General features: G+C 43.1%; 1 protein-coding gene across 1 annotated transcript in view; it reads right to left on the bottom strand.

The window, feature by feature from the left end:
• Positions 1-2,846: 2,846 nt before the first annotated feature.
• Positions 2,847-13,572, bottom strand: part of SPIRE1 (spire type actin nucleation factor 1) — a 133,023-nt gene continuing 122,297 nt past the window's right edge. The window contains exons 12-16 of the mRNA XM_065628014.1: positions 10,434-10,571; positions 8,989-9,059; positions 8,217-8,244; positions 7,989-8,125; positions 2,847-7,135 (exon numbers count right to left, since the gene is read on the bottom strand). Coding sequence (XP_065484086.1) covers positions 6,883-7,135; positions 7,989-8,125; positions 8,217-8,244; positions 8,989-9,059; positions 10,434-10,571 — 627 coding nt within the window. The 3' untranslated portion in view covers positions 2,847-6,882. The remainder of the gene's footprint in view (positions 7,136-7,988; positions 8,126-8,216; positions 8,245-8,988; positions 9,060-10,433; positions 10,572-13,572) is intronic.

The raw sequence follows: 13,572 nt of genomic DNA, 5'->3' as shown, positions 1-13,572 counted from the left end.
CTTGAATCTTTTTTACCGAATAAACTGTCTTCTTACCCCATCAACAGTAATTGCCACTGGTCGAAATCCTGCAGGTTATGGGCCAGCCTTTTAAGCGCAGCTCCAGGAGGCAGGTTGTGCTTTCGCTATGGATTTGTTCAATGAAAAGGCATTTTGGTGAAGCACAAGTCCTGTCCTCTGAATTTTCCCACAGCTAAGGTGACTGAGGTGTGATTCTAATTTTACTGGAAGGCACCTGCAAATAAATTCATCAGTAATGGTTCCTAATTTGGGGCCCTGCTCTTACACTATTTCCCTGTCTGACTCTTCTATAATTTTGTTTCTAACCTGGTTAAAATCTGCTGCAGCCAAGATTCAGGGCTCTAATTGACCAAACTGAAGTGGAACATGCCCTTACCACCTGCACTATGAAATGCTGCTTGGCATCTCTACAGTTAGCTCAAGGAAGGGAGAGCAACGCAATGCCATTTTAAGTAACTTTTTTATTAGTAAAGCATCAACAAGAACTTGCATTTCAGTACCACATCACATGAAAAGAAGCAGAAGCCAATTCTATTGCCTTTTCTCTGTTAGGGCCAATGCCCTGGGTGTGCCTGAAGCTGCACAGATGGGACATGTGCAGTGGCAGCACAGAAGCAAAAGTTCAATGGGGAAAGGTTCGTGCTTTAGGCCTGTTGATGTTCAAAAAGTGCATTTTCTGTTTGGGATTTTCTTTTTTCCTTTATTAAAGGAAGGGGTTGGGTAAGGAGCTTTAACAGCAGTACAGCTCAAACAGGCTCCTCATCGTATCTTGGTTTTGCTCTCTAATTCACAGGTAATGTAGCCACCAGCCCCTTCAACAGACTCGTGCCCATCTCAAACTGCCCAAGCCAAACTTGTCCCTGGCCTCCAGCTGTCCTGTAAGCTGGGCTGTCAGAACGCAGCCTCTCTACGGATATGATCAACTGAACTGGGTGCTTATTCCCACCAAACTTAGGAAGCCAAATTTCTGCAGAAGTTGCATCAACTTATGGCCATCTCCTTTAATTCCAGGTTTAGCACGCCTGAAACCCAGTTCAACAGTCCCACCCCGCAATGTTGGCTCACAGCCCGGCCTGCCAAAGCCAAGGCGTTGCTGGCTCCCGCTGTTAAACGTTGACGTGCCTGGTTAAGGAAGCGCGGGGAGGACCCATAGCTTAATGTAAACACTACAACTGCACAGGAGGCACCAAGAATGTAATTTTTTCATACTGGATGCTCACCTTTCTGCACTTGCAGGGTTGGTTTGTTTGTTTGTTTGTTTAATCAAATGGGTTGATAATCAAACAGCTCTTTTCCAGTTGTAACTGTACAAAAAGTAGCCTGGCACCTCAAAAGGCTATCTGCTTAAAAATGTATTTTTTTATTAGCTATAGAAAAGTCTATGCCAAATGGCTTCCTCTAGAACTGTTCTACCAAAACCATCTCGACGACCTTTGCAGACCGCAGCGGCTGCTGCCATTCCAGGACACCGAGCCCAGGCAACCTGCTGCACATCTGACACTCGGTTCCACAGGCACTGCCACTGCAAAACAGCCCGACCAGAGGAGAAACCAAAAAGTTTCTGACTTGCAGTTTAGTGCAAATAAACAAGCAATGCTACTGCTACATAAAACCTGCTGTGTCTGATAACTATTTAGCTCCATCTCCCGATTACACCCCGTGACATTTGTTGAGTGCAGCCTACCATGGTAAAATTCATTCACAAATCCTGGCTTATCAAAGTGTTCTAAAGTTTCAACTGTCTGGAATTTGGGGCTGCTGATTGCTGTCAGCTACGGAGAGGGGTGGAAGCCTGCAGCGCAGGATGCCATTAACTCCCACACTGAGCACTCAGCTCCTCAGCAGTGGCTCTCAGAAGTCTTTAAACCCTTGTAACCACTTTGTAGTCCCTGTTGGTGCAGATGGGGACCCTGGAGCATGGACGGGCTCACAGCTCGCGCAGTTTTGGGATTTTCCGATGTCGAGCTGAGGATGCAGGGAGGGCCAGGGGCTCCGTCTGCTCCGGGCTCAGCCCCCGGCCCTTGCACCAGCTCTCCGGGCCAAGGGGACTGCGGCACCGGACTGGACTGCGCTGCCATGAGGACAACACTAGTGAACTTACACTTCTGTGTCTTTGTGTATCAGGCCAGACTGAGCTAATGCTCCTCTCCGGTTGTTCTACCAGGAAATTCTGGTAATGTCTGGTATCCAAAAAAACCCTGAAACACAGTAGTAAAAATCAGACAGAAACAACAGAACACATATTTATAGCTGGAATCAATATTGATAAACATTTTCAGATTGACCTTAAGATACAGACATACATATAAAAGAAGAAGAAATAAACCAGAGCAGCTCCAAGTCATCATCATGGAAATACTATAAAATTCGATGGTAACATTAACATAATCCATATGCTGTAGCACCAGAGTGTACAGTTGCAGCACCTTTCCCTTGTGCCTGTGTGGTGTCGCTGTTTCACAGATGAGACTGACCTCGTAAGAGAGACATTCTGAAAAGATGTACAGAGCTGCTGGATGAGGTAAAGCATGAAGGCAGCAATCAGCGTCTAAAGTTGGAGCTTTTAAATTAGTTTTAACCTATGCAGCATGCAGCCAGTAACGAACCATGGAAGCTGATGCTAAATGTGCCTGGGGGAAAAGGGAGCTTGAAAGAGAAAAGAGAACAACATAATAGCTGTGGTTAAAATGTTCTCTCTGCTTCTGGTTTAAAAACTAAATCATTCAAAAACCTGTCCAGAAGACTGCCAGCATTTCTCTCTTGAAGGCAAGGGACGGAGATTTTTCTAAGCCAGGACTACTCGCAGAACAAGCGCATCCCAGCTACAGCCCATCGGCTTTGGAAGGAGCGACACGGTGGTAATGGAACTGGCTGGAAATGGTCACTACGTGCTAATCACATCACCGGGGTTATAGAAGCAGTTTTATGGCTGTTCTAAGAGTACTTGGACGTGTGGTGGACTTGGCAGTGCTGGGTTAATGGTTGGACTCGATGATCTTAAAGGTCTTTTCCAACCAAAATGATTTTATGATTCTGTTCTACAATTCTATGTTTCCAGCCCTTCCTGCAGTCCAGCCAGCGCTCAGCTGTTATTCAATCATTTTCATCAACAATTCCTTGCCAAAGGAAACATCCGACTAGTCTTACAAAACTAGAAAAGCATGAAAATGGAGAGAGACAGAATATTTAAGTCGGCTTCCACATGAATAATTAACACAGAGAAAGGCTATAATGGAAAGGCATTTTATTTTTGCCAGGTAACACCCCTGTATAAAGGAAGCAATGGGGAAAAGGGAAAAAACCCAACAAACCCCATAAGCACTATTGTCACCACGAACATTTGACAGGTCAGGTTTGTTACCGCAGCACAGGCCTGCTCGCCTCCCCCATTGCTGCCGTGGGGCAGAGCTGCTTTTGAGTCCTCCACAGCCAGGTTCACATACAAGCCAACAAGACCAATGCCGCCAGTGGCATTTTTAACTCCTTGGGTCTCCTATGAGATATTTAAACAGACCTTGGGCATATTAATAAAGCTAAAAGAAGAGATTTTAAAAATTCATGGAAGGGAGGAGCTTACTGTGCTAGTCCCATGTACTTTTCAGCAGTAACTCGCTCTAAAACGCCTAAGGAGTGCAAACTGTAGTAGGGGGCCGAAAGCGTTAACTCTAATAAAGATAATAGCCAACACACATATAAATAAGACTCATTTCCTTTTTAAAACATCATGGGAAAGTCGATTCCCATTGCATGATTGATGGAGACTTCCTAAATATTAATAAATATATTACACATATTTACAAGCTTCTGATTTCATCCTCTGACGCTAAATGTGAAGTTCAGACCGTAAGTAGGACATGCAGGGCAGCACCGCGGGGTCGGCAGGCGAGCGGCTGCGGTGGATTTGGGATGCGAGCGCGAGCAGCGAGATGGAAAGCTAAAAATAGCCCACTCCGCAGAGACCCGGGCAGCCAGCGAGCGCAGCTCCTCCAGGCTTTGCCCGACAAACCAACCCGCTGCTTCTTCTTTTGTGGAATGAGATGCTGGGATAATGCGGAGCGACTGCGGCAGAGGGAGGGATGGGAGGGGAGGGGAGAGGCAGCCCCTGCACCACGTTTTCTGGAGCTTGCCGCAACGCGCGTCAGCAGCCCAGAGGGTTTTTTCCAGGGAAAAAGAGGTGTCCGGGCCCGGCCCTGTGGCAGCTCTGTGTGAGCAACGTGGAGCAGTTTGTACAACCGCTGAGCTTTCTGGGTTGGTGCCTTGCCTAGCGCAGCAGAGCCTGGCCCGAGCCAAGGGCTCCCAGGAGGGCAAAGCCAGAGCAGGGGCTCCGCTGCCCCCCGGGCACAGCCCGAGGCAGAGGGTGGCCCAGGTGAGCCCTGAGGGGCTCATTTTCTTTCACACACTCGGGATTTACTTAGTCCTTGCTCCTGCCCGCTCTGCGACATCCTAAATCCTTCTCGAAGGGGAAAATAAACATGCGGGGTACCTCGCAGCTCAGTGGCTCAAGGACGGCAGGGAACAGGACTGCGAGCGGAGGACTGAGTGATTGTAATGTGTGGCTGGGGCATTTCCAGGAGAAAATGTTAAGAACAACAAGAGGGGAGATTCAAAGCGAGATTTCATGCGTTCCTTTCAGTCCGGCTTTCCTGATGTGCTGTGCAGCAAACACACGGCCTGGTTTTGGCACAGAAACAAGAAAAAGTGCTGATGTGACGGAGATCGGGCGACCCTTCCAGCAACAGCCGACCTTTCCAATCAGCCCGTGCTCCTCGCCTCCTGCGCTCCTACATCCTTCTCTCACGCCAGGGCTCCGTGTGCTTTAACATGCAAGTGCTAGAGTTAGGTTAGGTTATGTTTGTACTCAATGATCCTGAGGGTCTTTTCCAACTGAAATGATTCTATGATTTCATGAAAAGGCGTCTCCAGAGGTACCCCAAGGAGAAGGCTGTGACAGCCACGAGGGACAGCGAGCCTCCAGCCCCGCTCTTCCTCTTTGCATTGCTTCAGAAAAAATTAAGAACATTATTTCAATAAGCCCTGCGTATGCAAAAATTCTCATTTTCCAAGGGGGCATTTGAAGAAAAACACAGGGATAGATGAGTCCCTGGGAAGGTTTAAGGGGATTTTTTTCATGTCCTTTTCAAATTGACTTAAAAAAATACGATATGAGCGGCTGCTCCGAAGGCTGCAACGTAACATGCAAATACACTCTGAAGGGGAACCCTTGCTCCCCTGGGCAGCAGGAGGCAGCCCGCGGTGGGACCGGAGCTGAGCTACCATGCGGGGACAACCACCCTTGGTACCGGGGCCGGGGGGACAGTCTGCCATCCCTTGGGCTTTCCAATGCACGAGATTTGGACAGGAGAGAATCGGCTTTGATTAATACATCTTTAAAATCAGGTTATGGAAATCCAGTCTCAGCTACTTTGGAGCAGTTCTGAGGTATCTCTCATTAAATCCAAAGTATAGAAATGTTAATAAATAGATCTGAAACTTCTCTGCTATGTCATTCTATAATACACTGCTATATAGATACTAAATATGCCTCAGGGTATTAAAAAAATTTATGAAAAAGTTACAGTAGTTGATTTTCAAGTATTAATAACTTGGCTATGTTAGCTTGTTTTTAAATGCCAAAATGATCTGGCCCCAAATTATTGACTAAACTCTGGCTATGCCCGAATTAAAAAAAAAAAAGTATTTTGAATACCAAAAAAAAGTGCAAAAAAGCATGAGATGTCAGTTAACGTTGTAACATTGTTGGAATTTCTAAACAACTAGTCTAGCACTCTTTCGTAGGTGAATTAAAATGGGAAAAAGAAAGAAAAAAGGTAAGAGAAAAAAAGACAGAGATTGCTCCCAATCTGAGACAGCGCTGTCCCAAATTTCAGCAGAACACGGATTTTTACAGCCAAGCTATAAACCCCAGAAAAAATGGGGTTACCAGTGGATATGCTGTCAGATGTAACTATAGCAGTATCTGTGTGCTCCAATATAATACAAATGTACACCTTACCCACCATTTTCTCGGGGTAACCACGAGAAGAACTTTACAGGTTAAAATTAGAAGCCTCCCTTATTTCCCGTCCTCCCCATAAACTGTACAACTCTGCCTACTGGGAAAATTCACTGCTACTAGTAGTCATCATCGTCATACATTCAAGATAGAAAGTAAGCTACCGAAACCTGCTCAGGAGACACCGAGAAGTGCACTAAGGCTTCAAAAGTCCAGCAGCTCGGGGGATCGGGCAATCACACGGGCGAACAGCTTTGTCACGTATTTTGCCCCAGGACGGTGTCCTGTGCTGAACCCTGATCTCAGAGCAACCAAACAGTTCAAAGAAAGGTGGTTTTGACCACAGTCGCTCACACTTGGGGTCTGGTGTGCGACACGACCCTTCGCTTTTTCAACCAGGACGTGAGCATTGCTACTGGGGTGGTTAATGCCAATGTGACTTATTGCCGGCTACTGTGCTAACACTGACGCTTTGTTAGATTTGGTTCTCCATTCAACTTAAGTTTTCAGCTCATCTCCTGAAAAAAATGATTCAAAGCATGGTTAAAAAAAGATTGAAAGCAAGAAAAGGCTTTCTAGTTTCAACACGCACATACAAAAGAGGCAACAATCTCAAACTATCGATTTTCTTCCAGTGTGAGCAGCTGACCTGTTGCGTATCATTCTGCCCAGATCTAAACGTAAGAGTTCTGCGTCCCTGGGAACTGCTGGAGTAGGAAATCCTGTGATCGAATGCAAATTCAGGCCAGTCACGTGAAACGAAGCGACGGAATGATGATCCGGTTTCAGTGACCTTACTCATGGATGACAACCTCATGGAGACAAAAGCAAAGAAAAAGGCACGAGGCTCAGATCTCATTGATCGTCCTTTCAGAGGGGCAGTACTCCGAGGTGCCCGGTGACGACATGTAGAAGGATTGTGTTTTCCTTTTTAACCTGGCTCGCTTGTTGGCCAGGGACAGGCTGCGCCGGCTCGAATTGATGATTTCTGAAATGAACTTCTTGCAGTCCACGCACACCTCCATCGTGCTCCAGTCCTCCATTAATTCTTTGGGAAACTCTTCATGTGACTTATCCACAGATTTGGACCTTGAGGTCAACCTGAAAGGCAAAAGACAGGAGCTGTCACGTTATTTAGCAGCATGGGAGTGGGCCCCAAGGGACGCCTCCAGGAAACAGCACGTCGGAATGGTTTTCATTCAAATCTTCCTTTCTTCTGTCCCAAAAATGAGAGCAGGGGACCAAGCGCTGGAGAGGACACCCCAGCAAGGCTGCAAGGTCACTAATTGAGGCTATGTGTAACATATACCTTGACAAAAACAACCAACAGCCTTCCTAATAACTATAAACAGACGATGTGTTTGGCTAACTCTGACACAGCATCATAGAACCTCGTGATTTATGCAGGTGGTTTATACTGTAGATCCCCTCAAAAAGGAGCATTTCTTCTATATTTAATTTATCGGATTAACTCTGACAACTGTCTGCATATAAGATATAAAACCAGCAGAGAACTTCATAATGTCCAAGTGAAAAAAAAAAGGTGAAAATTAGAATTAGAAAAATCACGAAAAAAAGAGATAAAGCTGTGTAAGAGATCATTGAATTCCTGTTCAGTGAGTGAATCTGGCCTGCGAGATTTATTTCTGCAGATTCTACTCACACCAGAAAAAGACACGCTAGGGATATTTTTGCAGAGGTGTTACAGAAACACAGTTGTCCCAGACTCATTTTTCACCTGTAATGTGAAAAAGGTTTAAGACACGCTGTTAGTATTGCTATTTCTGTAAATCAAAGCAATGAGTGGAAGAGACACGGATCTTCAGGCTTCAGAAAAGTTACTACAAGCACTAGAAACACTGACAACTACAAAACGGGCAGTAATGAGTAACTCAAGAGGAAACACTGGGGAAGTGTTTCCAACAGGCAGGGGTGAGCTGGGGTTGTTCCTCACCGGGACATGCTCCGCAGAGGTCGGTGGTGACTGGTAGAGGGTTTCTCCGGCCTCATAAAACTTTCTCCTCTTTGCAAGGTGGAAGGTCCCAGCGAGAAGATGGGGAGGGTAGAATATGGCTTTGATGGCAACCGCATCTGTCGTGAGAGCAGCAGAAGGAACATGCAGTATTCATTACAGAGATCACAGCTTTTTAGGAAGGGTCTAACCAAAAGTTTGTTGACTTACTTTTTTGCAACACTGTGAGCATACAGGCCTGTGTAAGAAAGCAAGAGCATGAATAATTTCATTGGGCAAAATTACATTTAAATCAAGAATGAGAGAGAAATGTTTTTCAGAATTAGAATCCTCCCTCGTGCTCCTCCTTAAGCAAATGTTTTTATTTTTAAGGCTTCCTCAATGTAATAACTTCAATCAGAACATGAAGCCAAAGTGCTAAACAAGAACTACAGCTAAATTAAAAAACAAAATAAGCTGTTTTCCTCCAAAGAAACCTCATTTGGCAAGTGACACAATAAATTAGTGATTCCATACATCTTCAGACTTATTCTCTCACTGTTCAACTTAAAATTTTTCATTTTGGGTGAAAATTATTCTTTTTCCCTTCTCTACCCACCAATACTCTAAAAAGAACTGAAAAGGTAAGTTGCTTTGAAAAGTTTTCCGCAACAATAGAGGTTATGGAAGTGTTGACTGAGGAGTCTGAATAAATTCTGTCTCACTCTCCCATGACCAGAGAAGAACAAATGGGTGTTTCTCTCATTTCTAGCCTAAAGTTTCAGTCCAAGGAAGCAATTCTATCGCTTAGGAAGGATCTGGTTTTGCGTATTTTTTTTTTAACCTGTTAGAGATAATAATAATTTTTTAACCTGTTTTTCTAACTGTTACAGAAACAAAAATCAACAGTATGCAGCAGAAACATTTGGGGATTTCTAACACATCAATCAGTATTTTTCCCTCTGAAATGGTACTAATTTATTAACAGATGTTAAATACTTACCTCTTACAGAACTGACAAGTGTAAGACCACGTAAAGAAAGAAAACCTTCTCGTTCGGCAGCAAAAGCAGAGCTGAAAGAAGAACAGAGGAGTCCACAATGTTAGGCCAAGTCCCGCACAATAATTACTTCAGCCACCAGTTGCCACCAGTGAGACCACAGTTCTGGGGTCTGTACTTCTCAGAAGATATTGAAAAGAATGGTCCAGAATTGTATCTTCCTGTATTTAGAAATACTCCTTAAATTTTTTACCTAAATTAAATACTTGCCGGTTAATTGTTAACTTATTTGCACTCCTCCCTCACTGATGCTTACATCATTACTATATAAAAAGCAACAGGAAAGTAGCAGCAGTGACGAAGGGTAACTGTTACAACTGAAAACATAAGAACAAATGGGCATAAATTCAGCCATGAATACATTTAGGCTGGAAATTGTTCCTAAGCATCTGGGTGAGGTTCTGGGACAAACACTTTTTGCCTGTGGTAACATTTGATGATTTTATTCCAAACCTACGTTCTTGAAATTTAGGGGATGTGCAGGAAAGAGCTATCATAGCAACTTACTTGAGGAAAACCTGCTTTATAGTGAGATAATAAATCACATCTATGTAGTTTATTCAAAGGAGTTAGGGATTACAGCTTAAGAGCATTTCTAGGAAGGAAAGACACTGAACAATGAAAAGTTTTGGAGTCAAATGAAAGATGACACAATGAGATCCAAAGACTCAGGTGATGCTAGATAGATTTGGTTACGGAAAAAAGTGAACAATTTTAATAGTACACTAAATTAATTGAAGCATCAATTTACTTTGTGATTTGATAAAAGCTCATTACTAATGTTTAGATATCATAATATGCAACAGCTGAACCTAATGAATGACATTTTAAGATTATTGTCCCTCTACCTTAAATGTAATAAGTCTTTACATTAAACCTGCATACTAAACATGGGTAGGCCTGTAGGTAAAATACACTGTGAAGTCAAAATACCCTTGCTGGAGGTATTCAAGAAGCACAACTCAAAAGTGAGAGAAAAGGACACAGCTTCTACTGGTAAATACCAATTCCCAGTCTGCAGTTTACAGAAAAAAAATGTGTTAGTTAATGGGTTCTCTAATATTAAACTTCCTTCTGGGGTCACATGTTGTGTGACTTCTGTGACGGCTTTCATTGCCTCTTTGCGTGGCAGTGAGGACTCAGGTGAAAAAAAAAATCACTTTAGTCAATGAAGTTTAAAAGATACGTTCTATAACTGCAAACGCTACTGCATTTTTACAGACAATCTAAGCAAATAAAGTATTTCCATGAAAAGTTTTGATGATTCTGCACAAAGTTCAAGGAAGCTGACTCGTGTTATATATTTCGGGGGAGTTTCGTGGATATTCTTTCTTTTTCTGCAATCCAGGGTAAAAAATGAACGTGTTAATGGGAGGCTGGTACCCTACCTTTCCTTTCTTGAGAGCAGTGTAGACATCTTTATACTGCTGGTACTTTTCCAGCTCCGCCTTCACCAGCACCTGACGGATGTGCATGACCTCCTCCACCGTCAGAGCCAGACATTCCACCGGGTAACAGAACTCCTCCTGGAAGCCAAAAAAGCCGTATTACTTCCAAGCCAAGCGGCTTCTTCCAGACTTCAGCCTAGACAACCAGCCACCTGGTTAGTAACTCCAGAAAAAGAGGGTTTCTCCCTTCAAACTGGAATAGCACTGGCTCATTCGTGGGCATCACATGAGTTTCAAACCGTCGCAGAGTGCGTAAGTGTGACCTAAATGGTCTGATCTTCAGCCTTCACAACAACGACAGTTTTCTTCATTTTTCCTCCTCAAACCGCTCGACCCTTCTCTCCATCTTTTATTACAAAGATTTCTTTCAGGATTGTAATTTGAAAGGGAAAAGGTAATTTGGCAGATGGTATCACTATTAAGTATATTGGTTTGAAGACAACGCAATTTCTCTGTGGTGCCCAGAGTGGCCAAGGAAAGTTGTTAGTAGCCCATTCTAGCAGAAATTTTTATTCCATGGTACCACATCTTGGTGCTCACACAATCAGGACCCCACCAAGACTACAAAAAGTTTACAGTAGTTCAGGCAAAAAAGTTCTTTCTCCTCCAGGAAAGTAACAACAGCTCTTTAAGCTTTATAGAATAATCTTCAAATATAAAGCAGGAGATCTGGTTACCCAGTGTTGCATTATTAATGGCAGAGACTCAAACTAACAACACAACTCCCCACTTACAACATTTTGCGTCTGTTCTGTATCGCAGCATTTAGGAGAATATTGAGTAGAGAACTCCTGAATTTGGTACCAGAGAATAAAAAGCACCAACCCAATTTGTAATCCAGCCCTGTAGTTGATTAGACATTTCCAACAGAAAGACAGAAACCTCTGTGGGAACTCCCATGGGTTTATGCTCAGTGAACCTTTTCAGTCAGCCCAGAGGGGCTACTGTGCGGTAATGACAATGACCCGTAATTCTCTCTGAATAACTGAGGGAAATTTCTCCTGCAAACACAAAGATGTGGCTGACAGGTCGGAGATCCCATTTACAAATTGAAGTGATGAATCGGATTAGTAGTGAAATGCTCATTTCCATGTACTCAGAGGTCGGTTCTGTCTTTCCGTTAGATTAAAAAGAAAATCTTTCTACGTTGCAGACCTGGCAAACATTAGCATTTAGGAACCACCACATTTTTAAAAACTGTTGTCTTACCTATCTAGAAAGGGAACACAAAGAAACTTCACCCTGCTTAAGGTACCCCACAAAAGACTAGAATTGAGTTAACTTTGTTAGATTTGCCAGCTAAACCTTGGGGAGTATAGAATCACTATTTTTCTAGGAAAAACAAACTATGTGAAAAACAACTGCAATTTGCTCTGCGGTGTAAAAACGGCACAGCCAAACCAAAATAACTTTGTGTTTCTTATGAGCAAACTTCACAGCTCAGCAGCAGCTCCCAGCGCTTCGTTTCTGGGCTCTCCCCATAGCAACTCTCTCGCCATGGAGAAGGCACGGCCGCCGGCCGGGGCTGGGAAAGCGGGACACGCACAATGCCGGCAAAAAACCCCGCGATCCTGCACCGTGGGAGGCCGAGAGAAACTGTCCGAGGTGAATGGGGCCGCCTGAATGCTTGTCGTCAATCAGTCAGAGCTTTAAGTCCTTTAGAAATACATTTCTTACTTGGAGCTCTTCCTTCCCCCTCATGAACACCCAATTCCTTTAATTTACAGAGCGATGACGTTGGGGAATTACCGCTCCTGGGGAGAAAGGCTGCGGATCTGCTAAAGGTGTAGAGCAGGTACTAGGGGAATAGTGTGGGCCTCTTGTTGTACCTATCAGAAATGATTATCGCTAAAGCAAATAGAAATAGCTGGCAGGAAACAGGGGAAACATAGAAAATGTTCACATGTTTAAATGCTAATGTTTTAATTCCACAGGTTACACAAGGACAACAAAATGTTAATGCAACATTAAATGAGAGATAAATATGATGCTGACTTCAGAAAACGGCTGGATTTTTTTTTTTCCCTTTTTGGACTAGAAATAAGGACACGAGAAAATCTTTTGTTTCAACACTACCTCTAAGGCATTGAAATGAATTAAAATTACGCTAAGCACTGACTAAACTTCATTAAACAATGATGCTTTGGAGTTATCACTCAAACTTTCAACAATAATTTGCACCCAAATTAGGCAGCTCCAAGTGAGAGAACTTCAGCTCTCTGTAACACTTGCATACGACAGAACATACTAAAGATAAAATGTGGTTTGGATGGTGTTGATTTTCTGGAATTGTACTCAATACTCAATTTAATATTAAAGACAAGTCAGTATTCTTATTTTTAAAGGGAAAAAAATCTTACTTAAAAATACTATTTTGAACTAGAAGTTTCCATAATCCTCACGAGAATTGGCTTAAAACTTTGACTGTGCAATCATCTTATATACACTGTAATAGCTTAAGGCGTATATGTGTAATTTTTTTTAAACTCAGGAAAAGCAGGCTGTAAGAATTACATATCCATAATGTGAAATAAAGTGCTTCATAGGTCATTCTCAGCATACACACACCTAATAGGTCCTTATGACTAACACATTTTTACACTAATATATTCCTTGTAAAACTTCTCACTAAAGGATGTCACTAGGCATTGAAATGAGCTGCACTAGTAAATTGCAGTATGAACGAGTGCTGGATTTGCCTCTAAATTCTGCAATTCACAATTAGTCGAGCAATCTAAAATCTCGTTGCTTTTGCAGACTAAAAAGTTTCTAAGAAGTCAGCTATATCTCAAATATAAACCCTACTGCAGCAGGTTTCTTGCTTTCACTTATTGGTTGGGACAAGAAAAAGAAGGAAAAAATGAAATTATTCGTGTTCAGTTCTACATAGAGGCAAACGAATTCGTTTTTGTCTTTAGTGGATTTACTTTCCCTGGTGCATGGCTATTTGTTATTCTGCAAGTTCTGATACATAAGTGTGCTGAGAATGGAATCATACGTAGGTTTCACACTGGAATCATACGTAGGTTTTCAAGTAAAACAGATTGCAAACGCCCTTCCATTCTACATAGCGTATCTT

The sequence above is a fragment of the Caloenas nicobarica genome, chromosome 2 (assembly GCF_036013445.1).
Source record: "Caloenas nicobarica isolate bCalNic1 chromosome 2, bCalNic1.hap1, whole genome shotgun sequence".
Lineage (NCBI taxonomy): Eukaryota > Metazoa > Chordata > Aves > Columbiformes > Columbidae > Caloenas > Caloenas nicobarica.
The sequence above is the reverse complement of the archived record's forward strand: the minus strand, read 5'-3'. Positions and strand labels throughout refer to the sequence as shown.